The 24,435-nt window shown below is 58.2% G+C and overlaps 1 protein-coding gene across 1 annotated transcript in view; it reads right to left on the bottom strand.

The window, feature by feature from the left end:
- Nucleotides 1–23,919, bottom strand: part of Aacs (acetoacetyl-CoA synthetase) — a 28,990-nt gene extending 5,071 nt beyond the window's left edge. Inside the window, exons 1-17 of the mRNA XM_010604532.1 lie at nt 23,840–23,919; nt 23,459–23,591; nt 23,177–23,361; nt 21,208–21,328; nt 20,367–20,496; nt 19,678–19,805; nt 18,412–18,532; nt 15,745–15,858; nt 14,857–14,954; nt 10,740–10,854; nt 10,522–10,603; nt 7,780–7,927; nt 4,024–4,104; nt 2,828–2,952; nt 2,661–2,725; nt 2,404–2,526; nt 789–902 (exon numbers count right to left, since the gene is read on the bottom strand). Of these exons, the coding sequence (XP_010602834.1) occupies nt 789–902; nt 2,404–2,526; nt 2,661–2,725; nt 2,828–2,952; nt 4,024–4,104; nt 7,780–7,927; nt 10,522–10,603; nt 10,740–10,854; nt 14,857–14,954; nt 15,745–15,858; nt 18,412–18,532; nt 19,678–19,805; nt 20,367–20,496; nt 21,208–21,328; nt 23,177–23,361; nt 23,459–23,591; nt 23,840–23,919 (1,963 nt within the window). The remainder of the gene's footprint in view (nt 1–788; nt 903–2,403; nt 2,527–2,660; nt 2,726–2,827; nt 2,953–4,023; nt 4,105–7,779; nt 7,928–10,521; nt 10,604–10,739; nt 10,855–14,856; nt 14,955–15,744; nt 15,859–18,411; nt 18,533–19,677; nt 19,806–20,366; nt 20,497–21,207; nt 21,329–23,176; nt 23,362–23,458; nt 23,592–23,839) is intronic.
- Nucleotides 23,920–24,435: the final 516 nt, after the last annotated feature.

Genomic DNA, 24,435 nt, shown 5'->3' with positions numbered 1-24,435 from the left:
CGCAGTCCGCCTCGTCCCCAGAAGCCTCCTGAGCTCCCTGACTCCCTCCCCACATCTCCCTGGAGCTGAGCTTCCCCGGGGCCAGGACACCACCACTGCTGCAGGTGCCCCGGGCACCACTGCTCACCCTGAGGTCCCCAGTGTGCGCTCAGCCTGGAGAACGAGCCACCGCTCTTGCTGCTGCCCATGCACATCTTGCACGCGCGGCCACAGCGTGTGCTGCCCAGTGCTGTTCCCTGCTGCACATCCCAGGCTGCACACACGCCCTCCCTCTGCCCCACTCCGCGCTCTGGGTCACCAGGGGTCGCACAGGAGGGCAAGAGGGTGGCTGGGCCGGGCTGGGGAATGGGGGGCGGCAGCCCCAGGCACCATTCCCCCCACACTAGCAGAGCCAGAAGCTGGCTCCGGCCAGGCCAAGAGGAGCGGAGAAGGGAGTGGGCGAAGGGGCAACCTCCAAGAGTGAACAGCGGTACCGGAGGGTCAGGCAGTGTCCTGGGTGGGGCGCGAGCCGGGCACAAACCCGGGCCGGCCTGACCTCCCAGTTCCCTTGGGCAGGGCGAGCTGGCAGCTGCAGTCAGGCTCTTTCAGACCATGAACTTGTGCAGTGCACACAGCACATGCCCAGCCCTGTGGCCCACAGTGCGTGGCCGAGAGGGCGACCGCAAAGGCTGGCTGGGGACCCACAGAAGCCACACCCAGCCCCTCTCTGCAGCGAGGAGCCCCGTGGGGGCAGCAGTCAGGGAAGGAGGCCATGTGTCCTCCACACTGAAAGTCATGAGAGCCCTCACCTTCCTCGTTCCACGCCTCCACGGCCATGGCCAGGTTCCGGGCCTGGATCTCACCCTTGTACACGGGAACGGAAGTGTTGTGGCCCATGAAGCAGGAGATGATGTCGGTGCCCCCTGCAGGCGACACGGGAGACCCCACGCTCAGGACACGGCAGCAGGCGCTTCCCTACATCAGCCAGGGGCGAGGCGAGGGAGCAGCGGGGCAGCCCTGACACAGGGTCTGCAGCGGGGGTGATTTAGAAACCACTGCGCCCTGGCGATGGGATGTACTTTTTTTTCAATACTGGGGATTTGCCAGGCGTGATCCCAGCACTAGGGAAGCTGAGACAGGAGGACTGCTAGAAGTTCAAAGCCAGCCTGGACTGTATAGCAAGTTCAAGACCAGCCTGAATTACAAAGCAAGCCCCTGTCTAAAAAAAAAGTACTGAGGATTGAATCCGAGGCTTTCTCATACCAACCTCCATCCCCAGCCTTTTAAAATTTTTTTATTTTGAGACAAGATCTCACTAAGTTGCCCAGGCAACTTCAGGCTCATTCTTGTGATCCTCCTGCCTCAGCCTCTTAGATGACAAGTGTTCACCACCAGGCCCGCTGTGCTGCTGCTTATATTTGTCTGGACACCTGAGAAAATATATGTCATTAAAACGAGTTTTTCCTTAACTGTGCCCTATATATACAGCCTGGGGAGGGATTGCATCATTTTAAGCTCCACATAAAAAAATGCTATCTCCAAAAACCAGCAGGGTTTTCTTTGGCCTCAATTCATGTAAGACGATTCTCTTTCCACTCCAGATGAGAATCTAACTGTGCCATCTGCTCTGGCTCCTTGAGTCCCGCAGAAACGTCTGGGTCTCGATCATGGCCACCACCGTCACCCCACCACCTGGGACCTCAGGAGACAGATGCTCCCCACCCAGGCTTCAGGAGTCTGCTCATGCTGCCTGGGGCTAGGGTAGGGAGAGCAGGGCCTCTGCAGGAAGCCAGAGCCAGGCGGGGCACAGTGGTGCGTGCCTGAAATCCCGGCTACTTGCGAGGCTGAGGCAGGAAGATCCCAAGTTCAAGTCGCCTTCTACTGGCTGCTTAAAGTGGGCTGTGCTACATGTTATCTGCACAGGTAATATCTTTTTCTGCTGATATAAAGTGTTACAATCCTTGTCCTTCCACGAAGTCAATCCTTGTTTTTGTAGCTTCTGTGCTTGTGAATTCACATACTTGCTACAGCTTAGCTGTTCAGGTTACAACCTGAAGTGACAGTTCCAGGACACGCACATGGGCAGAAGAGAGAAATGTGACTCACCCATGGCAGTGGAGGGAGACCTTCCTGCCTCTGCCCTCATCAAAGAGCACAGCGGAGAGCAGCACAGACGCTCCGGCCTGGCACAGCACTGGGTGGCTGCTGGTGCAGTGGCCCGGGAAAGTCACCCCACCCCTCTGCTTCATATTTTGCTTGAAAAACAGACACCCCACAGAGCTGCTTTGGGTGCAGCACTGTGATGCACAAGTTGCCGGAATTTCCCCAGAGCACCACCAGGGGGCGGCATTTGCTGGCCAGGGTGACAGAACAGGGGACTGGTTCTGGCAGGGGCTTTGTGGGTGGCTGGCGGGGCTGGCCTACCTGAGATGGAGCCCAGCAGCACGCTGCTCTTGACACAACTGTACACATACTCATAGCTCTGGGCTTTCAGCAGGGAGCCGGTGGCCAGGATCGTGTGCAGTGTCTGTAGGTTGTGGGTCTCCGCTTCAGGGACAAGCGAGGACCAGGAAGAAGTCAGGGCCCAGCCCAGGCAGCACACCAGGGACCAGGCAGGCACCCACTGGGCTCCACTCTGGGACTTCGCTTCAGTGCGGGGACGAGGACAGTGACAAACTCACCTGGCTTGAGGTCCTTCTCTTGGAGGATGGACAGCCACTTGGCACTGGTCCCAAGGACGGTAATGCTGCAGGAGGACGGGAAGGAACCAGAACCCTTCAGCCCTGCAGGACCCACACCCAGGGCACGAGTGCCGCAGCACCGGGTGGAGCAGGGCGCCTGTACTTACCCAATCCGGTCTACCAGGTCCCACAGCACGCTGGGTGTCGGCACCAGTGGGGAGCCGTCATACAAGACCAGGGACGCACCAGTGGCCAGTGCCGACACCATCCAGTTCCACATCATCCAGCCGACCTGCGGGGAGCAAGGGGCCGCTCCATGGGCGCAGGGCAGGGTCTCCAGAAAAACCTCGGCAGAAGGCGGCTGGAGCTGCCGCGGCCCACCCAACGACGGACACGGAGACTCTCACGGGCAGAGACAGCATGGAGCTCTGGGGTGGCTGTGCTGTGACAGGAGGCGGAGGGGACTGAGACCCCCACAATGGGAGCAGCCACACACCGGCTACTGCAACCTGGCCCTACCCTGTGCCAAGCAGCTCTGCCAGGTCTATCAGCCGCCCAGGAACAGGGAGGACCCCAGCGGTGGGAGGCCCGGCCCACAGCCCTGCTGGGTCCTCACAGGCCAGTGAAGCCACTAGCGCTGGGCAATGAGGCTGGGACCCTGCACCCTCCACCCCAGGCTGCTGCCACCGTGGGGTGTCGGCCGGCTCTGTGGGCAGCCCTCGACCGGCCTGCAGGCAGACACCAGGGCAGGTGAGCTCCTCTCCGCACATCGCCCTCTCCTCAAGGCTGTGTTGCTGTCGCTGAGGCCTCAGCAGCCACTGGGGGTGACACCCAAGCACTTCCTGTCGGCGCTGGGACCCCATCCCGCCCAAGGGCCTGGGAAGGGACCAGGGTGACGAGACCCAGCTCCAAGGACAAATCCATGGAGTGGGACAGCCCGAGCCATGTGGGCCTTGCCCTTCATTCACAGCCCAGTCACTCCGCAGGCAGCCAGGTCCCCTCGTGCCTGTATGGGATCAAGGTTCGCGAGGCCAAGGAGGGACCCAGGTCCTGAGCTCTCGGGGCAGGAACCTGCTCCGGCACAGAGCTGAACCCAGGAGACAGAGCAGGACCAACCAGAACTGCCCTTATCTTCGTGCTTGGGGCTGGGTGTGGGGGCGCACAGCTGTGACCCAGGCACTAGGAGGCTGAGGCAGGAGGATCACTACCAGATTCAGCCCAGCCTGGGTTACACAGCAATAAGACACGCCACTGTGCCCTGCTAGCTGCTCCCCTCGTCCCCAGCACCTGCGCTCGGGGCCTGGTTAATGGCTGCACCCCACACAGGAGCCGCCCTACCGCGCAGGCCCAGCGACAGCCTTACCGTGGTGTAGTAGAGCACGACGTCACTGCAGGTCATGTTCCCATGCAGCATGTGCTCCTTCAGGTGCTGGATGAGGGTGCCCTGCGGGGGGGAGCGGGCATGGGTGAGCAGCTACCCAGCATGGCCCACGGTGGGCACAGGTCACTGCCCTGACACCCACCCGCCCATGGACCAAGAACCTTAGGCAGAAGCATTGTAGTTCAGGGTGATCCTGAACTCACTATGAAGCCCAGAGTGGCCTTGAACTCACAAGGCTCCTCCTGCCTCAGCCTCCCGAGTGTGGGAGTACAGGCCTGCGCCACTACACCTAGCTCTATGCACTTGCAAGGCAGATGGCGGCACCACTGAGCTACATCCCTAGCCCTCTACTGCTTTTTAACATCAGTGTTTAACAGATAATATAATCCCGGGGTCAAACCTTGGCAAGTATGCTAAGAACAGCCCTCCTCTCTGCTCTCAAGGCAGCCAGAGTGTGTAACACGTATTGTGTGGAGTGTGATGGAAATACCAATAAATGTTTAAATTTTTAAAAATGTGATAAGACATTGCCATGAATCCCCCTCAAACCCCCCCAAACACTCTTATGCCATTGTTCTTGACTTTCTTTTCCTGACAGGATCTTGTTGTGTAGTTCAGGCTGGCCTTGAACTCACTATGTAGCCCAGTCTGGCCTCCAACTTGTGGCGATCCTCCTGCCTCAGCCTGCCGAGTGCTGAGATTACAGGTGTGCCCACGTCAGCCTGCTCTTGCCACTTTCTGAAGCAGCTCTGGAAGCCCACTTTCCTGGGTGTCTTTACCAGTGCTGCCTGCTGCTGCTTAGAACAGACCACTCAGGAAAACATGACAGGGTCCCCGACATCCACCTTGTTCACCACCTCTAGCACCATGCGACTTCCGGCTCTTCCCAAAATCAAAACAACCATAAAGGGAAACACTATGAATCGATTCAGGCACCAAGGCACCCAGGATAGCGCCAAGAAAGTCACTAGGAGGAGACTGAGCTGCCACAGACCACACACTCTCACTCTTACAACATCTCCTCCATGGGGCCCTAGGATAAACCACGACAATGCCCTTCGGTGCCAGGGCGGTGGAGCTGGCTAGGGCTGCCTTCCCACCCCTGGCAAAGGCCTGGGTCGCAGGGAGCGGTGGGGCTGCGGCCAGGACCTCACAGTGAAACCAGCCTCGGCAACCCAGGGAGGCTCAGGCAGAGCCAATGCAGGGCCAGGATGACACGGTGTGTGGGTGGCCACCTCCTGGTCCCAGCGCTTGGGCCACAGGTGCAATTTCAGGGGACCCCACTGCGCAGTCCCCGAGGCTCACATGCTCCACGTAGTGGGGTGACAGTGTGGGAACAGACTTTTCAAGAGCCCCCATAATTAATCTTCACAGAATGAATCAATGGGTGCCACAGACCAAGGACTGCAACTGTGAAGACCTGGACGACCCTCCCGCCTCGTCCTCACGAACAACAGCATGGTCCGCTAAGTGGGACGCACCTGTGACCCCACCACTCCCAGGCCCTTATCTTCATCTTGGGGGCACACAGCAGAGGCCTGCCATCCTCCCAGGAGGCTCTGATGTGGATCCTAACATCAGCAGTGGTTCCCTTCATGTTTAAATATTGGTGTCTGGCTGGGCTCAGGGTCACACACCTGTAACCCCAGCACCTGGGAGGCTGATGCAGGAGGATCGCCGTGAGTTCAAGGACAGCCTGGACTACATAGCGAAATTTGTCTCAAAAGAAAAGAAAAGAAAACCTAGGCTACCAAGCCAGGCCCCCCTCATCCCAGGCACCAGGCACATGGAGTAGCCCGCCTGGGTTCAGCGCGTTCTTCTCTAAACTGGACAAGATGCTGTCCCTTTCTTGGAGACCCAAGAGAAGACAGAATCAATGTAACTCTTCCTCATCCCCCACAGCCTAACCACTTGGGCAGACAAGTCATGAACAAACTGTACCATGCCTGACACGTCTCACGCTCCTCTCCTCTACAGCAAGTCACCAGGCAGAACCCCTGCAACAGCAGCACAGGTCCCGTTTCCCTTTCCCTCTGACTGCCTGTCCAGCACAGACAACCCCACCCCATCTGCTGCCCCGTCTGCCACTCCCCGGCCCACAGGTCCCTGAGTCTGGTCAGCAGGAAGCTCTGTGTTCACTGGGCCAGCGGAGGTAGGGTTGGAGGACATCGGTGGTGACCGCCAGGACATCCTCCCTCGGTGTGACCCAGCCAACGGTGACTGTGTCCTCCGAAGTGACTATGGAGAAGGACTCACAGGTCCACACCTGAACACAAGGACACATGGCACAGAGCCTGGGAGCCCAAGGTCACTCCAAGGTCATGGGGGTGGGGAGGCTGAGGGGCTACTCAGGTGGGAGATACTGAGGGAGCAGGGCCCAGGCAATGTGGTTGGAACTGTTCCAGGGGCCATTAAAACAGTTTGAGGCCAGCCTGAACTACTACATAGTGTGACCCTGTCTCAAAAAACAGAAAAATTTAAAAGTAAATCAAAGAGGGCCATGGATTTTGCTCAGCTGTGAGGCCACCTGCCTCACAGGTGCAAGGACCCAAGTTTGAGAGAATGCTAACCAGAGAGAATGATAACTTTGGGCAGGTCCACGAAGGGGCTGTGGTCCTCATCCTGTTCTTCCAGGTTTTCTACAGGGCCTACAGGTATTTTATTCTCAAAAGAACAAAATGGCAGGGGTCACTGATCTGTGTATACAAAATCTACCAATCTGAAGTGACCCGCTATTCCAGGGACTTTAATAAAGTTGGACTTCAGATGAAACGAACCATGTTGTAGGCTACACTGTGTCCCCTGAAACTGAAATGTGGAAGCCCAAGTCCCCTGAATCTCAAGACGTGATACAAAGCCTTTATAAAGGTGGACACCAAGCAGGCATTGACTCGATATAAGACTGTTCGTTTGGTTTGGTTTGTTTTGAGACAGGGTCTCGCTCTGTAGCCCAGGCTGGCCTCAAATGCAAAGCGATCCTCCTGCTTCAGCTTCCCAAGTGGTGGAATCACAGGCATGCACCACCCCACCCGGCTACTTGAGGCAACCCTAGAAGAAATGTGGGTGAACACAGCAACACTAAGGGTGCCCAAGTCTGCTGCAAGTCACCCCCAAGACTCCTGGGGAAGCTGACTCCTCAGTCACAGTCGACAGGGTACGGAGGTTGGGGGGGGCTTTGCTAGGATCTCGGGACTAGTCGGGGTCACATGGTGGCACTGGAGTAGGCAAGTGTGCTCTGGCCATTCTGGGGCTCTGTGGAGGGTCCCCAGCAGCAAGGGGCCCTCCGCTTGGACCTCCACCCTCGGAACTGTGAACGGAGGAAGCCTTCATCTCTGAACTCCCAGTTCGTAGCGCCCAGTCACAGCCTCCGCCTGCAGCCTCAGCCTGGTCCGGGGAGGAGCCGGAGGGCAGGAGGAGGTGTCACCTGCCAAGCCCAGATCTTGGCCTTCAGCCTCCAGAACTCAGAAGACGGGTCCGCCTAGCCAGGCTTGCGTGCGATGACCGGGCTTGCAAGGCCTGACCACGCCCGGCCCGCACACACCTGCGAACACACTTGTTCGGACCCGGCGCCCATACCCCCGTATGCAACCACTAGGCTGTCACCACGGCAACAGGAGCCCCGCCTCCCAGCCGCAGCCACTCAGAGTGCAGCACGCAGGGTCCCGGCAGAGGCCGGTGGTGCCGCCCTGGACAGCTGGAAGAGACAGGTCAGACGCCGGACGGGACAGACAGACCTACCCCAGCAGAGTGCACCATGCACTTGGGTGCCCCTGTGGTTCCCGAGGAGAACATGATGAACAGCGGGTGGCTGAAGGGCAGCTGCTCGAACTCCAGCTGCGGGGCGAGCTCACCGGTGCCGCTGGCCAGGAAGTCGTCCAGGAACACGCTGAGGGCAGAGACACGGGACCGGTGAGGGTGGGGTGCGGACCTCCGTGCCCTCCACTGGGCCACAGGAAGAGCCCGCTCTCTGGGGGTTTAGGTCTGGTTTGGAAGCTCTGAGGCAGAGACCTCGAAACTTCTAGAGCTTTCAGTGATACAAACATCCCACTGCTTTAGGGAAGGAATAAGTCAAATCTTATGAATTCTACCTAAGGGAAGGGAAAGCAATAGAGTAACAGAAGGTTTCAAGTTGGCTTGTTCATTTGTTTTGAGACGGGGTCTGGCTATACAGTTCAGGCTGGTCTTCAATTCTGGCCATCCTCCTGCCTCAGCTTCCCGAGGGCTGGGTCTGCAGGCAGGCCCCTACCACACCTATCTTCAAGTTGGTTTCTTAGCGGGCAGACAGGGCTGTCGGCTGTCTCTTTAGAGACCCTTTGCTGCTTTCATAAACACCAGGGAGCGCCTACTTAACACAGGCACAGTTTGTGTGCAAACTTGCTGTAATCACCTGAGTACAGCACTCAGCCCCCAATGACTGCCTGAGGGAAGAGGAGCCAGGGCAGGGAGCAGGGAGCAGAGAAGGCCTGACTAATAAGCCCTTCCCGCACACAGGCAGGCGGCCACCAGGCACTAACGGCAGACCTGTTGCAGGCTTGTTTACCATACCTAAAGCTGACAGTAATGAGACATGAGCATCATTAAAAGCCCAGCAGGTGGCACATGCCTGTAATCCACTGGGAGGCTGAGGCAGAAGAATCAGTCACAAGAGAGTTTGAGGCCAGCCTGGTCTACACAGAGCTCAAGGCCAGCCTCAAACACACAGAGAAACCCTGTCTCAAAACAAAACAAAAACCCTCACAGATATCCATCCTGACATAAGTAAGGTGAAGCTGCAGCACCAACTCTGACCTAAGAAGTCTGCCAGCTCCTGCCCAATACCAGACAACAGAAAGCACCACGAGTGGGTAGCTAAGAGCCACCAAAAGAGAGTCCTGGGCTGAGGCCACAAAGCCTCCTTGGGAAGGTGGCCCTTCTATTTTGAGATCAGCAGAAGCATCTATCCCAGAGCTGGGCCCTGCCCTCTTTCCCACACCAGGTCTCCTCCTCCGGGGAAGGGGATGGGAGTCCCCTGCACTGGGACAGTCATGCCCACACATAGCACAAAGGCGCTGGTAAACAAGGGAGGCATCCTGAGAGGCCAGGAGGTCTGCAGGGGGATGCAGAGGTTTAAAAGGGCACAGAAAATATTTCAACCCCAAGCTGTAAACACACACCACCTGCTCCCGAGCATCAGGAAACCATACAAGGCTCCTCCCAGCCAAGCCCTTCGTCCCTTCCTCACACGTGAATGCCCACCCTCACCGGATGCTGCACCCTGGGGAAAGCTTTTCCTCCAAATGGCCCATAAGTCAGTCCAAAATGCGGTCTTTTATTGCCCTTCTAAAGTCAGAATGTCCCAGGGGGTGGGGGAGTTTTCCCTCTGCCCTCTGGGACGGGCAGACAGGACCCAGTTCCTTCCTGGCATCAGAGATCTAAAGAGGGCAGCGACAGGCAGCTGGGCTGGGGATTCAGGCAGAGCTAGAGGCAGCGGCTGCCTGGCACTGTTTCCCGTCAGTCACGATGGGTACTTTTCCACTCTAAGCCGACCATCACAGCACCAGCAAAGCCCAGCCGGCTGCCCTCCTCACCCCGTGAGATGTCTCCGTCAGTGACACCGGGAGCCACTGAGGTTCAAGAGGCGAGATGGGGCACGGCCCCTGGCTCCACACTCTGGCTGCCAGGGCTCCTGAGAGCCACCCCGCATGCTCGCGTCCCCTGTGTAACCCTGCAGCAGCCTCCACTGTGTGGACAGAGAAACCACGGCTCAGAGGGGCTGGATGCCTGTCTGGCTCACCCAGCCCAAGACGGAGGTTCAGATGGGCCCCAACAGGGGACAGGACATGAGCCTACACCCCCGGTGCTGGGTAGCACAAGGCCTCTGCCACTCTCCCGTTGCCCAGGGCCATCCAGAGGGCAGAGAAGAGCTGAGGCCTAGGACAGATTGACCCAGGACTAAACATGCCCACTCCCTTCCTCTCTGCTTAAAACCCAGAGCCTCCCACTTCCGCTGAGGACTCCAGATGAGAGCTTGCTGTGTATAGATGTCAGAGAGCAAGCAAGGGCCGTCAGCAACGGGGATCACCCGCGGGTTCTGAGGGCGAGAGCGTGCACATGAGCTCCCTCAGGTCCTGGGGGCAGTTCTGGGACCCCACAGGCATCAAAGCTGCAGCTGGCCGAGACCCTTATCTGAAAGGGAACAGTGAGTAGTGCCAGGTGAGGGTGCATGCCTACAATCCCAGCACTCGGGAGGCTGAGGCAGGAGGATCACCAGAATTTGAGGCCAGCCTAGCTGCGTAGTGAGTTCAAGCCCAGCCTGGACTACAGTGAGACCCTGTCACAAAAAAAACAAAAAAGAGAGTTTTAGCAAAACCATCCTCCCCTTCTACAATGCCATGCTCGGGTTCACAGGGAAGGATCTGCTCGGGGTTGCTTCCCATCCAGATGGCGCACAGGTCCCCGGCCTGAGGGTGGAATGTGGTGGTGTGTCACTGTCACCGTCACCTGCTGGGAATCCTGGAAAGGTCGATCTTCTCCCTGGAACTGACATAGGGGATCACCACCACCTTCCTCAGGTCTGGGAGTCCTGCAAAGAGGACAGAACACAAGGTCATGGGCAGACTCGGGCAGGCCTCTTCCCAAAGATGTAACCATAACACGGCCTGGGCTTCTTCAGCGGCTGTCGTCTGCACACGTCGGTGCACACGCACATGCACACGCACCTTTCACCACCTGCTGCAGCTTCTCCATGTGGCTGTGCTCCTTGCCGTTGTAGATGACGGCCTCCACCGAGAAGATGAGCTTGGGGTGGATTTGCGAGAAGCGGTCCAGGACGCCCTGGCAGGAGGGGCCACACTGGTCACCAGAAAGCCCAGCGCGGCCCGCCCTGGGTGTGCAGCTGTCGGGGGAACCACACCACTGCCCAGCCTGCCCTCAGCGGCACGGAGGCTGGCGGAGACACCACCCGCACCCCGCGGCTGGGCTGGGCTGCCAGGAGAGCCCACCACAGGGAGCCCTTCACCCACCCGCACAGACCCAAGCTTCGCCTCCAGCGGCAACTACAAACTTGGCACGGCCGGATTCCGGCCCCTGGTCCTCAGTTAAAGAGGAACCCGGCTCCGATGTGGACTGCTGATCACTCACACACACATGCACATGGTTCCTGCCCCGACCCATCTGCCCCACACCAGCTGCATCCCTCCTGAGAACGACCTCCCTGGGGGGCCAGGACTTGTGTCCAGTGCGGCCTTGACCACAGGGCAGCCTCACAGCACCCCTCATGCTCCCTGAGAGCCAGTCCCCAGGGCCACAGTGCAAACCTCACCGTGCAGCCCCAGCCCCAGCCACCTCACTCTGCTGTCCCCACCAGACAAGGGCCTCGGAGGCTTGACATCAAGGGCAACAGAGGTCTCTGTAGTGAGACCCTGCCTCAAAAAACCAAAAGGAGGGTCGGGGATTTAGCTCAGTGGTACCGCCGCCTGCCTCACAAGTGGAAGGACCCGAGTTTGATCCCCCAGTACCAAAAACAAACAAATAAGCCAAAAAGAATAAGTACATAAGCAAACGACAGAAACATTCACAACTCAGCCAGGGAAGAGAGAAAAAACAGGAAGGAACTAAAGCCATAGGAAAAACAAATGACAGACCTCATCGGTGAAACCAAGAGTTTTTCCATACAGGTCAATAAAATAAACTTCTCAGGGCCGGGGATTTAGCTCAGCGGTTCAGTGGCCTGCCTTGCACGCACAAGGACCCGAGTTCAATCCCCGGTTCCAAAAAAATATAAAAATAAAAAAATAAAAAAACTTCTCAGCAAGTGTGATGGACAGGAATGACAGTGCTTCCTTTAACCACCAAGGGCTGGGGTGCAGCTCTTGCCAAAGCCACGGGTTCAATCCCCAGTACCACAAAGGGAAGGAAGGAAGGAAGGGCAGGAAGGGGAGCCTGGCAGGACCCAGCAAGAAGCTGGACACAGTGGCCGCTACCACGGCCCCATGCTACCGGGTACTGTGTCCGGCCCAGGCTGATTTGGGAGGACCTGCAGCCACAGTGAGGGAACAGGACTGAGACAGCAGCGCAGCAGGAGAACCCGGGGCACCGTGGACCCAAGGCCCTGCACTGGCGTCAGGACAGGGGCAGGCAGGAGGGAGGCCAGCATGGGAAGGGACAGGCCTGCTACAAAGCCTGGGCCAGCAGGGGCAGAAGGGGCCAGACAGGGACACCGCAGAGGCAGTGGGGATTTCCAGCTTGGACACCACAGTGACTATGAGCGTGACTGCGAGGGACAGCTGCAATATCGGGGCAGCCCGGGCCCCAGGGCACAGCGGCAGCTTCCCCGGCTGCAGCGTCTTCTGGTGACAGCAGGACCTGTGACTGGGTCTGCCCCCCTCGGTGCCCGCCAACCAGATGAGAGCTGAGCCCAGCTGTGCCAGCCAGGGCGGATCCTGTGTCCACTGCCCAGCAGGCACACCATGCCCTGGGAGGCTGCAGAAGAAACAGGACTGCAGGGTGGACTGGGTGAGGAGGGGCTCCCCACACCCTGAAAATGCGCCCACCTCCCGGGATGCAGGGCCGACAGAAACCCCAGGAGCTGACAGTCTCACAGAAGCACAGTGACCCACCCAGACACATGGGGACACACACAAGACGCAGGACACACGGGGCCACGTGGGAGGAGAGGCAGGCCAGAGGCACACAGCCAGTGCCTATCCGGGAAGCACCCTCACCTTGCGAGGACCCACGTCCCCAGCCCTCTGCGGCCGTCACAGCACCTGAGAAGGTGGCCCACTGTGTGTACACCCGCCCGGCCCCAGCATCCCTTAGGTGTCTCCCCACACAGCAGGGTTGCAGGTGCACACAGCTGTCCCTTTATGATGGGACTCATCAGTGACACGAGCGTGGGAGACACACAGGTCCACTGCAGATGGGAGGGGCGCACACTGCAGTGCGGACAGCGGCACTGGACGCAGAGGCGCTTTGGTCTCTCCTTCTCTCTCCCTCTCTCTCTCTCTCTGGGCAGATTCATAAGCGGTGTAGACAGGAGTGAGCAGCCCCCACCCTGCTCAGTCCCAGCCCCCTTGTCCGCACCTCCAGAAAGTCCCAGTCGGTTTCAGCCCTGATGGAGGACAGCGGGGCAGGCAGGGTGTGACAGCCAATGGTGGACACCTGGGGGATGATCTGTCCCGGCCTCCTTGCACAGCTGGGCATCCTGGAAAGTGCTCTTCCCAGAACCAGAGCCCAGGACAAGCACAGCACCTGCTGTCCCCTGGCACCCATGCTGCAGTGGGCCATGCTCCTGTGCCAGGCTACTCCAGGCAGCTGTGACTCCAGGACCCCAGACCACGCAGCACCAGACAAGAAAGGCCCCCAAGCAGGCATTGGCCATGGGTGCTCTGGGCCTGGGTCCTCCTGAGACAGGCAGAACCTGCAGACCAGAGTCCCAGAGGCTTCAGGCGGTGACACTGCATGGGGCAATGGCCCAGCAGGCGGGAGGTGGCTGCTGACAGAGGCTCGCCTTTCCAGCCCTGCATCTCCACCACGGCGCCCTGAGCCCAAGGGGCTCTCAGCCAGGCCTCCAGTTGGGACCGGTGCTGCCAGGGTCCGCGGTTGGTCCCCACACACATGCAGCTCCCAATTCTCAGAGGAGAAAAAGCACTAAAACAAAGCCAACAGTGGCTGTGGCTCCTGTGGCTGAGCGGGGACAAAGCCCCAGCCCCCAGCAGACCCAGCCACCACCACAGACCCCCTCAGGCAGCCCTCAGGCCCAGCCGCCCTTTGCCCCCGTGACTCCAGAGAGCGCGCAGTGCCTGCCATGCTGGACCCTCCCACGGACACCACCAACCCCACAGAGCCACCCATGGGGAGCACGGCCTGCCCAGCCTGCTGGCCGCAGACCCCTCAGGGTGAGTCCTGGGCAGCCCTTCACTCCGCCAGGCCACTGGCCAATTCCTGTGGTCCGAGGCAGAACAATGCCAAGTTTAAGCCCAGAGCGGGCTATTTAGCAACCTAATGAGACCTGTCTCAACATAAAAAAATGAAAAAAGGGCTGAGAACGTAGCTCACTGCAAAAGTGCTGGTTCGATCCCCAGGACCACAAAACGGAAAAGGAAAAGGGAAAAACGCTTTACCCAAGAGCCAGCCTCCAAGCAGATGGCCTCTGCATTCGCCCAGAGCCGTGGGGCAGCCAGGCTGCCAGCTGCATCTGGAGCCACCTAGGCCGTTGGGCGCAGTCATGGCTCCGAGGGCACAAACACCCCCACCTGTCCCCCGACCACTGTCCCCGTCCCAGACGAGGAAGCCAGGGAGCATGGACACACCGGGGACATGGCCGGCGCAGCTGCGGTGCTGTACTGAGCCAGGCACAGCGGGGCCAGGATCAGAAACTGTGGGCCCGGCAGAGGGTGAGGGTCCTGTGGGTGCCAGGGACAGGGGCCCGAGTTGGGGGTCAAGCCGGGCACACAGCGGGGCAGCCGGATGCACCCCACATCCAGGTCCCTGGGGCGGGAGGGGGCACTGAGGGCACCCAGGACTCGCGCCACGCAGCAGGAGCACAGGGCCAAGGGGGTGAGCAGGTTGGGACCCCACAAGGAGGCCTGAGGTGTCAGCAGCAGGCGTGCAGGACAAGCATCCAAATCTCAGAGGAGATGACAGCAACCGCCCCACTGGGTCTGGCACCACGAAGCCCAGGGAAGCTCAAGCCACGACCCCTCCAAGTCTCCACCCAGGACTCCAGTGTGCCTAGCAGATCCCCAGCACCAAGACGCAAGGGGGCGCCCTGGGCACCAGTGACCAACCTGGAGACCCACAGCCGCCCCAGCAGGCACCGCGGCGCCAACTCACGTTCACACCGAAGTCTGGGGACGTGGAGCTCCAGATGGCGCCGATGCTCGCCGCCGCCAGCATGGCCTCCACAGCATGCACGCTGTTGGGCAGATAACCTGTCAGGGCACCAGGAAAAGGCCATGAGTTCAGGTAAACTGAGGCAGCAGACCTGCACCTCTGCCCACCTTGGGCTGCAGGCCAAGACAGCCCCATGCACATCTCCCCAGAGGCCGGGCGAGACAGACAGGTGGTGGCTCATGCCTGTAATCCGCCAGCACTCAGGAGGCTGAGGCAGGAGGATCACCATGAGTTTGAGGTCAGTCTAGACTACACCATGAGTTCAAAGCCAGCCTGACCAACATAGTGAGACCCTGTCTCAAAGAAAGAAAAAAAAAACAAAACCCTAAAAGAATTTAAAAACTAAGAAAGACCCCATGTTGCTCTGGGCTGGGGATTATGACTGTCACCAGTGGTGGCAAAGGAAGGGCAGCCAGCTCGGGGAGGGAAATTTCTGTTCAGGGCGTACAGGCTGCGACCTTCCTGGGCTCTCTGCCCCCTCCCCCTGCAGCGTCACGTATGAGGGGGACGAGCAGTGAGAAGGGACAGGAGTCCAGACACGGGGCAGGGTGGGGGAAGGCAGGCAAGGCCTTGGACCCAAACTGCTGCCCTAGGAACCCTCACTCTTACCAGCCCCCAGGCCTTTGCACAGGCTGTGCCTGCTGCAGCACAGAGCAGGGAACCAGGGCCTGTGTCTACCATGCTCCCTGGGGATGCTTCTTCCTTGAAGGAACACCTGAAGCCCGAGGAGGACACGAGGACACGAGGACATGGCTGCGACACGGCTCCACCTTCCCGCCACTCCACCCATCTCCTCCCCAAGCCAGCACAAGCCCTGGGGACGCTCACCGACCACACGGTCTCCCTTCTGCACACCCATCTTCCGCATGGCAGCAGCGAACAAAGCCACCTGCTGCCGCAACTCTTCAAAAGTCACCTTTGTGATCTCCTCTTTGCCCTCCCCTGGGAAAAGGAAAGGGACAAATCTAGTATGAGACACAGCGTCACATGGTAGACTCAGAACCAGCAATCTCGCCTGTCACCGCAGTCATCAGTCTGTGCCCAGAAAAGCCCTGCGGAGCGGTGGGAAACCAAATGACACACGGTGCCAGGAACCCACAGGGGCACTGAGGGGGCCGGGCTCTGCCAGCCTGGCATGTTCTCCAGGGGGACATTCCGTCCACCACCCTGGGGCCCCCTTCTGCAGCCATGCCCCCATGCTGTCCCCACAAGGAACATCGCCCATTCGCTCCCTCGCCCCAAGGTGATGACAGCCAGCGTGATGGTGCCCGCCTATAATCCCAGCACTCAGGAGGCTGAGGCAGGAAGATCACCACAAGTTTCAAGCCAGCCTGGGTTAGAGAGTTCAGGGCCAATGTGAACAACAAAGTGAGACCCTGTCTCAAAAAAAAGGCCATGAGGCTCCCCTTTCCACCTAGCACACTGCTAAGAACAGGAAAGGACGACGGGGTAGGCGGCATCCCCGAGTCCCCAAGAACCCTGCCCAGGCCCTGCTCTCGGGGTCACTCCCACATGGAAGAAGCCAGGCCTGGGTGAGCAGTGGGCTGGAGTGGAACGAAGGGGCCCTGCAGCTCCCGGGTGGCGTGGGGTCATGAGTCCCCCTACAGCTGAGGGGCCCCTGCTTGCGCCCAGCCCAGTCGGCTGCACCTCCCCAGGGGCCGGGCCAGCGCGTCTGCCACCCACAGAAACGCAGAGGTGAAGGGCAACAGCTTTAGACCACGGCTTCTAGGTAATTTGTTACATGACTATTTGAAGGCACGGATCAATTTTCTAGAAAAAAAGATATTAGCCTCTGACCTTTTTTTTGTTTTTGATTTTGTTTAAGACTGGCCTAGGCTGGCCTCGAACTTACAGCCATCCTCCTGCGATTCTAGGCATGCACCAAGCTCGGCGCCCCCTTGACGTGTTTTATTCTCAATCTCCATCTGTCACCTCCTTTCCAAACGAATACCCAGTCTGATTTCCCTATGGCACAAACCTGGCCTCTCCTGTGGGCTCCTGCTGGGCGTGTGCCCACCCTGTGCTCCTCACCTCTCCTGTCACAGCACGGGGCACCTGAGGTCTATTCTTCAAGGACGAGCACACCGTGCAGGCAACCGTTCACCGCACAGACACTGAGGCAGCTGCAGGCAAAGCCTAGTGCACACGTGTGTTTGGGGAGGCGGGCTGGGCAGTGCACAGACTCTGGGATGGGCTGTGTGGCCCCAGTTCAGGACCCTTATGTGAGATGTCTAATTTGGGGCTCCAACAGTTTACATCTGGAGGTCCCCCAAAGCCTCATATGCTCTAGACTCATAGGTGGAGCTTTGGGGGTGACTGGTTCATGGGGCCCTGGAACTCTTTGGAAAATTAGTCCTGAGATGGGTTCAAGTGGGTTGGGATGCTGGGAGGTGGAGCCTGGTGGGAGGGGAGTCCTGGGGGTGTGGCCGGAAAGGTCTGTCACCCCCCCCCTTGAGCTGGCTGCTTCCTGTCCACCCTGCCATGGACTGCTTCCCCCTGCAATGCAACTGCCTTGGACCAAAATCTCTGCAAACTGTGAGCTAATACTCCTCCCCTCCTGCACGTTGTAGTACAGGGTCTTTCATCCCAGCAACAGAAAAAATGACTAAGTCAGGTCAGGGTGCAAATCAGCAAGCGGCCTCTGCTTAGCATTTGCAAGGCCCTGGGTTCCATCCCCAGTACTACACTCACAAACACACTCACAAGTGCACAGAAGATGTAGGAATTGGGGCTGGGAGTGTAGCACAGTGGTACAGTGCCCAGGCTGAGCCGGTGCACAGCCCAAGTTTCCACCCTCATCACAGAAAAGGAGAAATAAGATCTGCTCTGTAAACCAGATGTGATCCTGGACTTGAGAGCAAACATGACGAAGGGGACAGCTCATTATCTGAAGGCGCTCCAGCCAGGGTGGGGTGGCACAGGAGTGTAATTCCAGCACTCAGGAGGCTGAGGCAGGAGGATCGCCAAAGATCGAGGCCAGCCTTGGCTGCAAAGTGAGTTCAAGGCCAGCCCGGAATACACAGCAAGACCTCTTTAAAAAAAAAAAAAAAAAAAAAAAATTCCTTCATACCAATGCTTGCAGAGGCTACTTTAATACATACATAAATTGGAATATTTTTTTAACTTTAAAAGAAGCCACCCACGTGTGGTGGTGCCTATCTATAATCTCAGCACTCTAGGAGGCTGAGGCAGGAGGACCGCAAGTTCAGGCCAAGCCTGAACTTAGTGACTTATCAAGGCTGTCTGAAAATTAAAATTAAAAAGGGGTGGGGATGCAGCTCAGTACGATGGCCTGCACCGGCTCCCCAGTACCTCAGTGGGGAGCAGGGATCCCAGCCACATCCCATCACTGATTTCCCAGTGTCCCGAGCTGGCCACTCGGCATCAGGCGTCCCCTTTTTTCCCACAAGGGCCACATATCCGGCCCCGCCCTTCCCTGTCAGGACACTACAGGGACGCTGCCTTTCGAGGAACTCGAGTCCTCACTGGACTCACTTGCAACATACAGGGCCACTTTGTCGTTCTCCTTGTGCCGCAGCAGGTTCTCGGCGTAGTTCAGCCGGCTGCCTCTGAACCACTCGGGGACATCCGAGATGCCTTTCGAAGTGTCCACCACCTGCAGGGAGGACAGCGCCCCAGCCAGGGCGCCTGAGTGAAGAGGAAGCCACACCTCCGGAACGAGGAGCCGCCTCCAGGGCCAACTCTGAATGCAGAAATCAACTGGGACCCTGCCCTTTTACCAGCTGCTTAACAAGATGCTGGACCAGGATTTAGCTCTGTGGTTCCGCCGCCTGCCTTGCAGGTTCGAGGTTGCAAGTTCAATCCTAGTACCCAAAATTAGACAAAAAAAAAAAAAAAGATTCTGCCATGTGCCAGGTTCTGCCCAGAAAGCTCCAGCTCCTGCCCTCCCACTGCAATTTTCTGGAAGTCGCTATAACCGTTTTCATTCTTCCTCAGAAGGCTGTGATCTTGGTTTGCTTTTGTTTGTTTCTTGTTTTGGGGATTTGGGGGGGTATCAGAGATTGAACTCAGGATCTTGTACTTATATAGCAGGTATGGGGCCACTGAGCTGAATCCCCAGCATTTTTTGAATTTTTTTGAGACAAGGTCTTGCTATGCAGTCCAAGCTGGCCTTGAACTTGTGGAAATCCTCCTGCCTCAGCCTCCTAAGTGCTGGGATTACAGGAGTGCACCACCATGCTAGGCTTGGTCTGCTTCTAAACGGCCAACACATCGACCTTCCAAAATGGTTTGCCCCAAAACATAGAGTAAATGACACTTGGAGGGCCAAGGCTGAAGTTCAGCAGCACAGCGCCTGCCTGGCAAGCTTGAGGACCTGTGTTCCATTCCTGGAACCAAAAAAAATTATGCTCGGCATAACAGGTCTCACTTTCTCCAGATGTTTACTGATTTGGAGGGCAAGGAGTTGAAGAATGTTCTAAAACTCCAGTTGGAAAAACAGCAAACTACTGAGAGTTTAAATAACTACAATGCATGTATACTTAACACCTGTGGATTGCACACTTTTAAGAGATGTGGATTTTAAATAACCGACTTTTACCAGTTAAAATTTGTAATTAACAAAAGGACAGGGAACCCCAACACCCACCCGAGGGCTCAGACCAGCTTGGCCACCGCAGTTGGGGGTTAAGCTATGCCAAGCTCAGGTCAGGCCTCCGGGATGAGGGAATTCCCCAGTAGGAAGATGGGGTTCAGTGCTCCCCAAGACTCACGCTGCACTTACTTGCAACCCTTGCTCACCTCATCGTACTCGTGCGAGAAGACGATCCCACTGAACCTCCAGAATTCAGCCCAGAAGTCTGAGTAGGATGCCACCGACCAATGATACAAGTCGTCATAGTTCTCTAAAAACAGAAAGCAGCGTGCGGCTCAGACCAGATCCCCAGCAGGGCTGAGAGTACAGGAGGAACAGAGTGGCTGTCACTTGTCCCCAGGTGAACAAGGCAGCGATTCAGGCCAGGTGTGGTGGCAGTGCTCTGGGAGGCTGAGGCAGGAGGGTCACAAGTTGGAACCCAGCCTTTAATGACACAGTAAGACCCTGTCTCAAAGTAAAAAGTAAGAGGGCTGGGGATGCAGCTCAGTGGGAAGGCTCTGGGTCCCTGCGTTCAATCCTTAATATAGCAAAGATGGATGGATGGATGTAAGACAGACAGATACACGGGCCCTCGCAGGTCTCACATAAGCAGCTGAAGAGCCCTGGTGCCAGCCCAGCAAGGACCACACACAGCCCAGCACTGCTACCTGGGGAGCTGCGGTGCTCCCGGGTCCTGAGATCACTTACACAGATTTTTAAAGAGGAGGAGAGCAACTGACGTTCACAAAAACTTCCGAGGCCAAGGTGGACTACGTGGGCGGGGACCCAAGTGAAGCGCAGCCCTGTGGAGCCGCTGGCAGGCGTCACCCGGAAGACAAGCGACCCCAGGACCCACTGGCCCCAACAACCTGGCCAGGGTTCCCAGGCCTGGCTGGAGCACAGAGTGGGGCCTGGTGTCCAGGGAGGACAGCCATCACGGGCAGTGTGGACCCCGGCCCTGCGGGGCTGCACAAAGGCCAGGAGCCCTGGTGAGGGAAGCCAGAGCAGCCAGGAGAGCCCACTCCAAGGCCGAGGCCACGATGGCACCACAGCTCTGGGGTCCAAGCCCACAAGGAAGGGTCATGTTCTCAGCAAAAATGCCCACCACCTCCGAGCCACAGACCATGGGTATCAGGCAGGGGGACTCCACCACGGACAGTGAACCTGTGGGCTGCACTGGGCATGACAGTGCACGTCTGTAAGCTCAGCACTAGGGAGGCTGAGGGAGAAGGATTGCTGTGAGTTCCAGGCCACCCTGGGCTACATGGTAAGATTCTGTCTCAAAAGACGAAAACACAGGCCTGGGGATTTAGCTCAGGGATACTACACCTGCCCTGTAAGCGCAAGGTTCTGAGTCTGATCCATGGTACCAAAAAGACCCCAAAATAACAAAACAAAAAACAAGGATAGTGACCATGGGCCACACTGCCTAAGAGCACAGGCCCCAAGCTCAGCCTCCCTACTCTGAACTGCACAGTTGCTGCATTTGAAATTCTGGTCTTCAGTGGAATTCTGGGGCTCAAGCTTCTCCAGTAGATATCAGGCCCCTGACTAACCCAGGGTGACCTCAGGCATAGTCTCTCTTCCCCGTGCCTCAGTTTCTCCTGTGCAAGCAGGGGATGGTGGTATCAAGCTTAGGGTCAGCTTGCAGATGGTGCTGAAGGAGGCCCCAGGGACTGGATCAGCCCTTGCCCTACGCAGGCCACCATCAGCACAGGCCGAGCCGTCTTCTGGGCCAGCAGGGAAAGTTTAATGGCAGGAGCTGGGTCAGCACCAGGAGGGTAGCACTGGCCCAGGCAGTTCTGGGAGAGGAGGCAGCTGCACCCATGGGAAAGAGCACTGGGCAAACGGGCTCCAAGGCTGGCAGAGGGTCAAGTTTCCCTCAGCCTGTACCAGGGTTGAACCCAGGGCTTCACACTGAGCTACTGGGGTGGGGGGATGAGACAGGATGTGACAGTTGCTTGTGTTAATTGAGAAGCTCAACTAAATCATCTCCACAGACCTGGTGTGGTGTCCCAGGTCTGTAGTCCCAGCACTTGGACGGCTGAGGCAGGAGGATCTCTGCAAGTTCCAGGTCTGCCTGAACTACATAGTGAGACCTTATCTCTAAATAAACAGCTCAGTGGTTCCGCTGCCTGCCTTGCAAGCACAAGGATCCAAGTTCGATCCCTGGTACCAAAAATAAATAAAAATAAATAAATAAATACACAAACAGCTCAGCAATTCCACAGCCTACATGGAAGACCCTCCGTAGGGCTGCTCACTGCCCGGGTGGTCTAAAGGGGAAATGAAGGGGGACAGAGGTGCTTCAGTCTCTTCTGAGGAGCTCCAGTCTGCCTCCTGGCTTCCGCTAACTCCAGCTTCCAGCGCAGACCCCTCGCACTCCTGATACAGACCCCCATGGGACCATACAGTGAACTCCAGACCTTTAACGAGATCCTTCGGACTCCAGGGTACAGACAGACCCTTCACTCTTCTACACCCGACCCTGTGGCTGGCCACTGTGAGCCACTTTTGTAAATCCTTACACATGTGTGTACCCTGTGTTATACCTGTTTCTCTAGGAGACACTGGCAGATATACAAGGTCCCGAAATCGCTTGGGCTGTGCTCAAAGGCTTGTTCCTCCTGCCTCAGCCTCCCAGACTGCTAGGTCACAGGCACACATGGCTTGTTGTGTTTTGCTTTGTTTAAAAATAGAACCATTCTGGCTTCAAAGTACCTCCACCCCCAAACCAACCAATATAAAGATGGGCCAAGCCGGGCGTGGTGGCGCATGCTTGTAATCCCAGCACTGGGGAGGCTGAGGCAGGAGGATCACTGTGAGTTTGAGACCAGCCTGGGCTACATGGTGAGTTCCTGGCCAGTCTCAACTACATAGTGAGACCCTGTCTCAAAAAAAATCAAACAAACAAAAAAAAACAAAACAAAAGATGGGCCAAGCCAGGCCCTGTGATCTTAGTGTTCATGAGGCTGAGGCAGGAAGATTGCCACGACATGGAGCTACACAGTGAGTGCAAGGCCAGCCTCAAAACCAACCAAGAGAGTGGGACAGGCCAGAGCCCCCCAGTGAAGGCCTCCGAGGCCCTTAGAGTGCAGCCACCAGCAGCATCCCTGGGTGAGGGAGGAGGGACCAACGGAGAATCCAGGCCACTTGGCTGCCATGGCACCATAATACCTCAGGGGCTGTGCCAGTGGATAGCAGGAGGGTGGCCTCGTGTGGAAACTCCGCTGCCAACGCTCTGGCTCTGGGGTGTCCTGACTGCAGGCTGAACTGGGAAACCCACCAACCGCAGGCAGGACACAGTGCAACCCCGCCCTCCTGGGTCTCTTGCTCAGGGAGAGGCTGCTGCGGCCACGCCGTGGGGTCACTCAGGCAGCCTGGTGTGACGGGAAGCAGTGGCTGCTGACACCTGAGTGACTCACCTGAGTGGTGACTCGTCCACCCTGTCCAGCCTTTGGGTGCTTGTGGCCCAAGGTCTGAGTCGTAAGCACCCCTCTGGGTCTCGGGGTGAGCTGCAGTCAGCCACAGATAACTAGCACTGTGCCAGCCCCACAGCATCAGGGATCCAGGCCTGGGCCAGCTGCCCCCGCCGGCCCTCACCCAAATGCAAGAGGCAACAAATATGGGGCCTCGGCTGGGGGCAGACAACTCCCCAGCTAGTACCTTTTCGCCTGTTGTCCTGGCTGTGCGATGAGCACAGAGCACCCCGACCCATGGGCCGAGGGCAGGGAACCAACACTGCCCAGAGCCGGGCGGCCCAGTGTGGAAGGCGAGGGTAGGTCAGGGTGGCTCATCTCCCGGCCATGGCCGAAGCTTGGCACTTCCAGCCTCGCACTCTTCCTCTTCATCTGCGTACCCGGCTTGAGACAGGTCTCGGCGGCCTTGGAAACGGCCTTCTCTGCCCGGCCATGCAAAGCCAGGCTACCCTGACCCACAGCCACGCACCTCCCACGGGTTGAGACTGTCTGGCCCCTGCACTATTTGGAAGGGCGCAGCACGGCCCCAAGCCTGGAGCGAGGGCCCTGGGCTCTCACGGGAGGCCTGCAGCCTGTCCCCAGGGACGTCTGTGTCAGCCTGGCTGCCGGAAGCAGGGACAGGGACAAAGAGACCTGCGGCTCTGGCAGCGCAAAGGGAACGTGTGACCCCACACCAACGCCCTGCGCCCCCTGAACCCCACCCCGGCCTGGGAGGACACTGCCGATCTCCCCGCACACTCTGGACCCAAAGCCCAAGTGACAGGGGAGAATACATTCAAAGTAGAGCCTGACAGCCAGGCCGGGCGGCAGGGAAGAAGGGTGGACAGGAGTGAGAGGTGGAAGAGCCAACCTGAGCTCAGCCCGGCCCAGACCGCAGGGCACAGCGGGCATCGCAGGCCCCGGGCTTGAGAGTTGGAAAGCGCTGTCCATGCGCGGGACACCCACAGGCCCCCAGGCTGGGAGCCTCTCCGGAGAGGACGGTCACCATCTCCCAGAGGAGGAAACAGAGACACAGCCTGAGGGAGGCGGGGGGATGCAGCCCCCACTCCCCGCACCCGGGGCTCGGCTTGCGGGAAACAGCTTCGTAAAGCGACAGCAGACACAAGTCCCAGAGATCCGGCAGAGGAAACAGACCGTCAAGAGTGAAGAGAAAAAGGAGGAAGTCCCCGCATGGCGTCCCCCTCTCCTCTTGTCCAGCACGGCGGAAGGAGAAGACACCTGTCTCTAGGTGCCGGGGAGGGAGGAGGGCGGCTCGCGAGGCAAGGGACCAAGTGTGGAAGTCTGCGCCTTCCACCACGAGGCACCGCTCCGAGCCTCCAGCCAAAGCACGACCGCGCTTCACCGCCGGGAGACACCCACGCCGTCCACGAGACGACGTGGGTGGCGATGCCACCGCCAGAGCCGGGAGCGCCCGCAGCGGGTGTGGGCGCCGCGAGGGAAGAGGGA

Source organism: Fukomys damarensis, unplaced genomic scaffold (genome assembly GCF_012274545.1).
Source record: "Fukomys damarensis isolate Sample0158 unplaced genomic scaffold, DMR_v1.0_HiC HiC_scaffold_12, whole genome shotgun sequence".
In the NCBI taxonomy this organism is placed as follows: Eukaryota; Metazoa; Chordata; class Mammalia; order Rodentia; family Bathyergidae; genus Fukomys; species Fukomys damarensis.
Note: the sequence above shows the minus strand (reverse complement) of the source record. Positions and strands in the feature narration are given on the sequence as shown.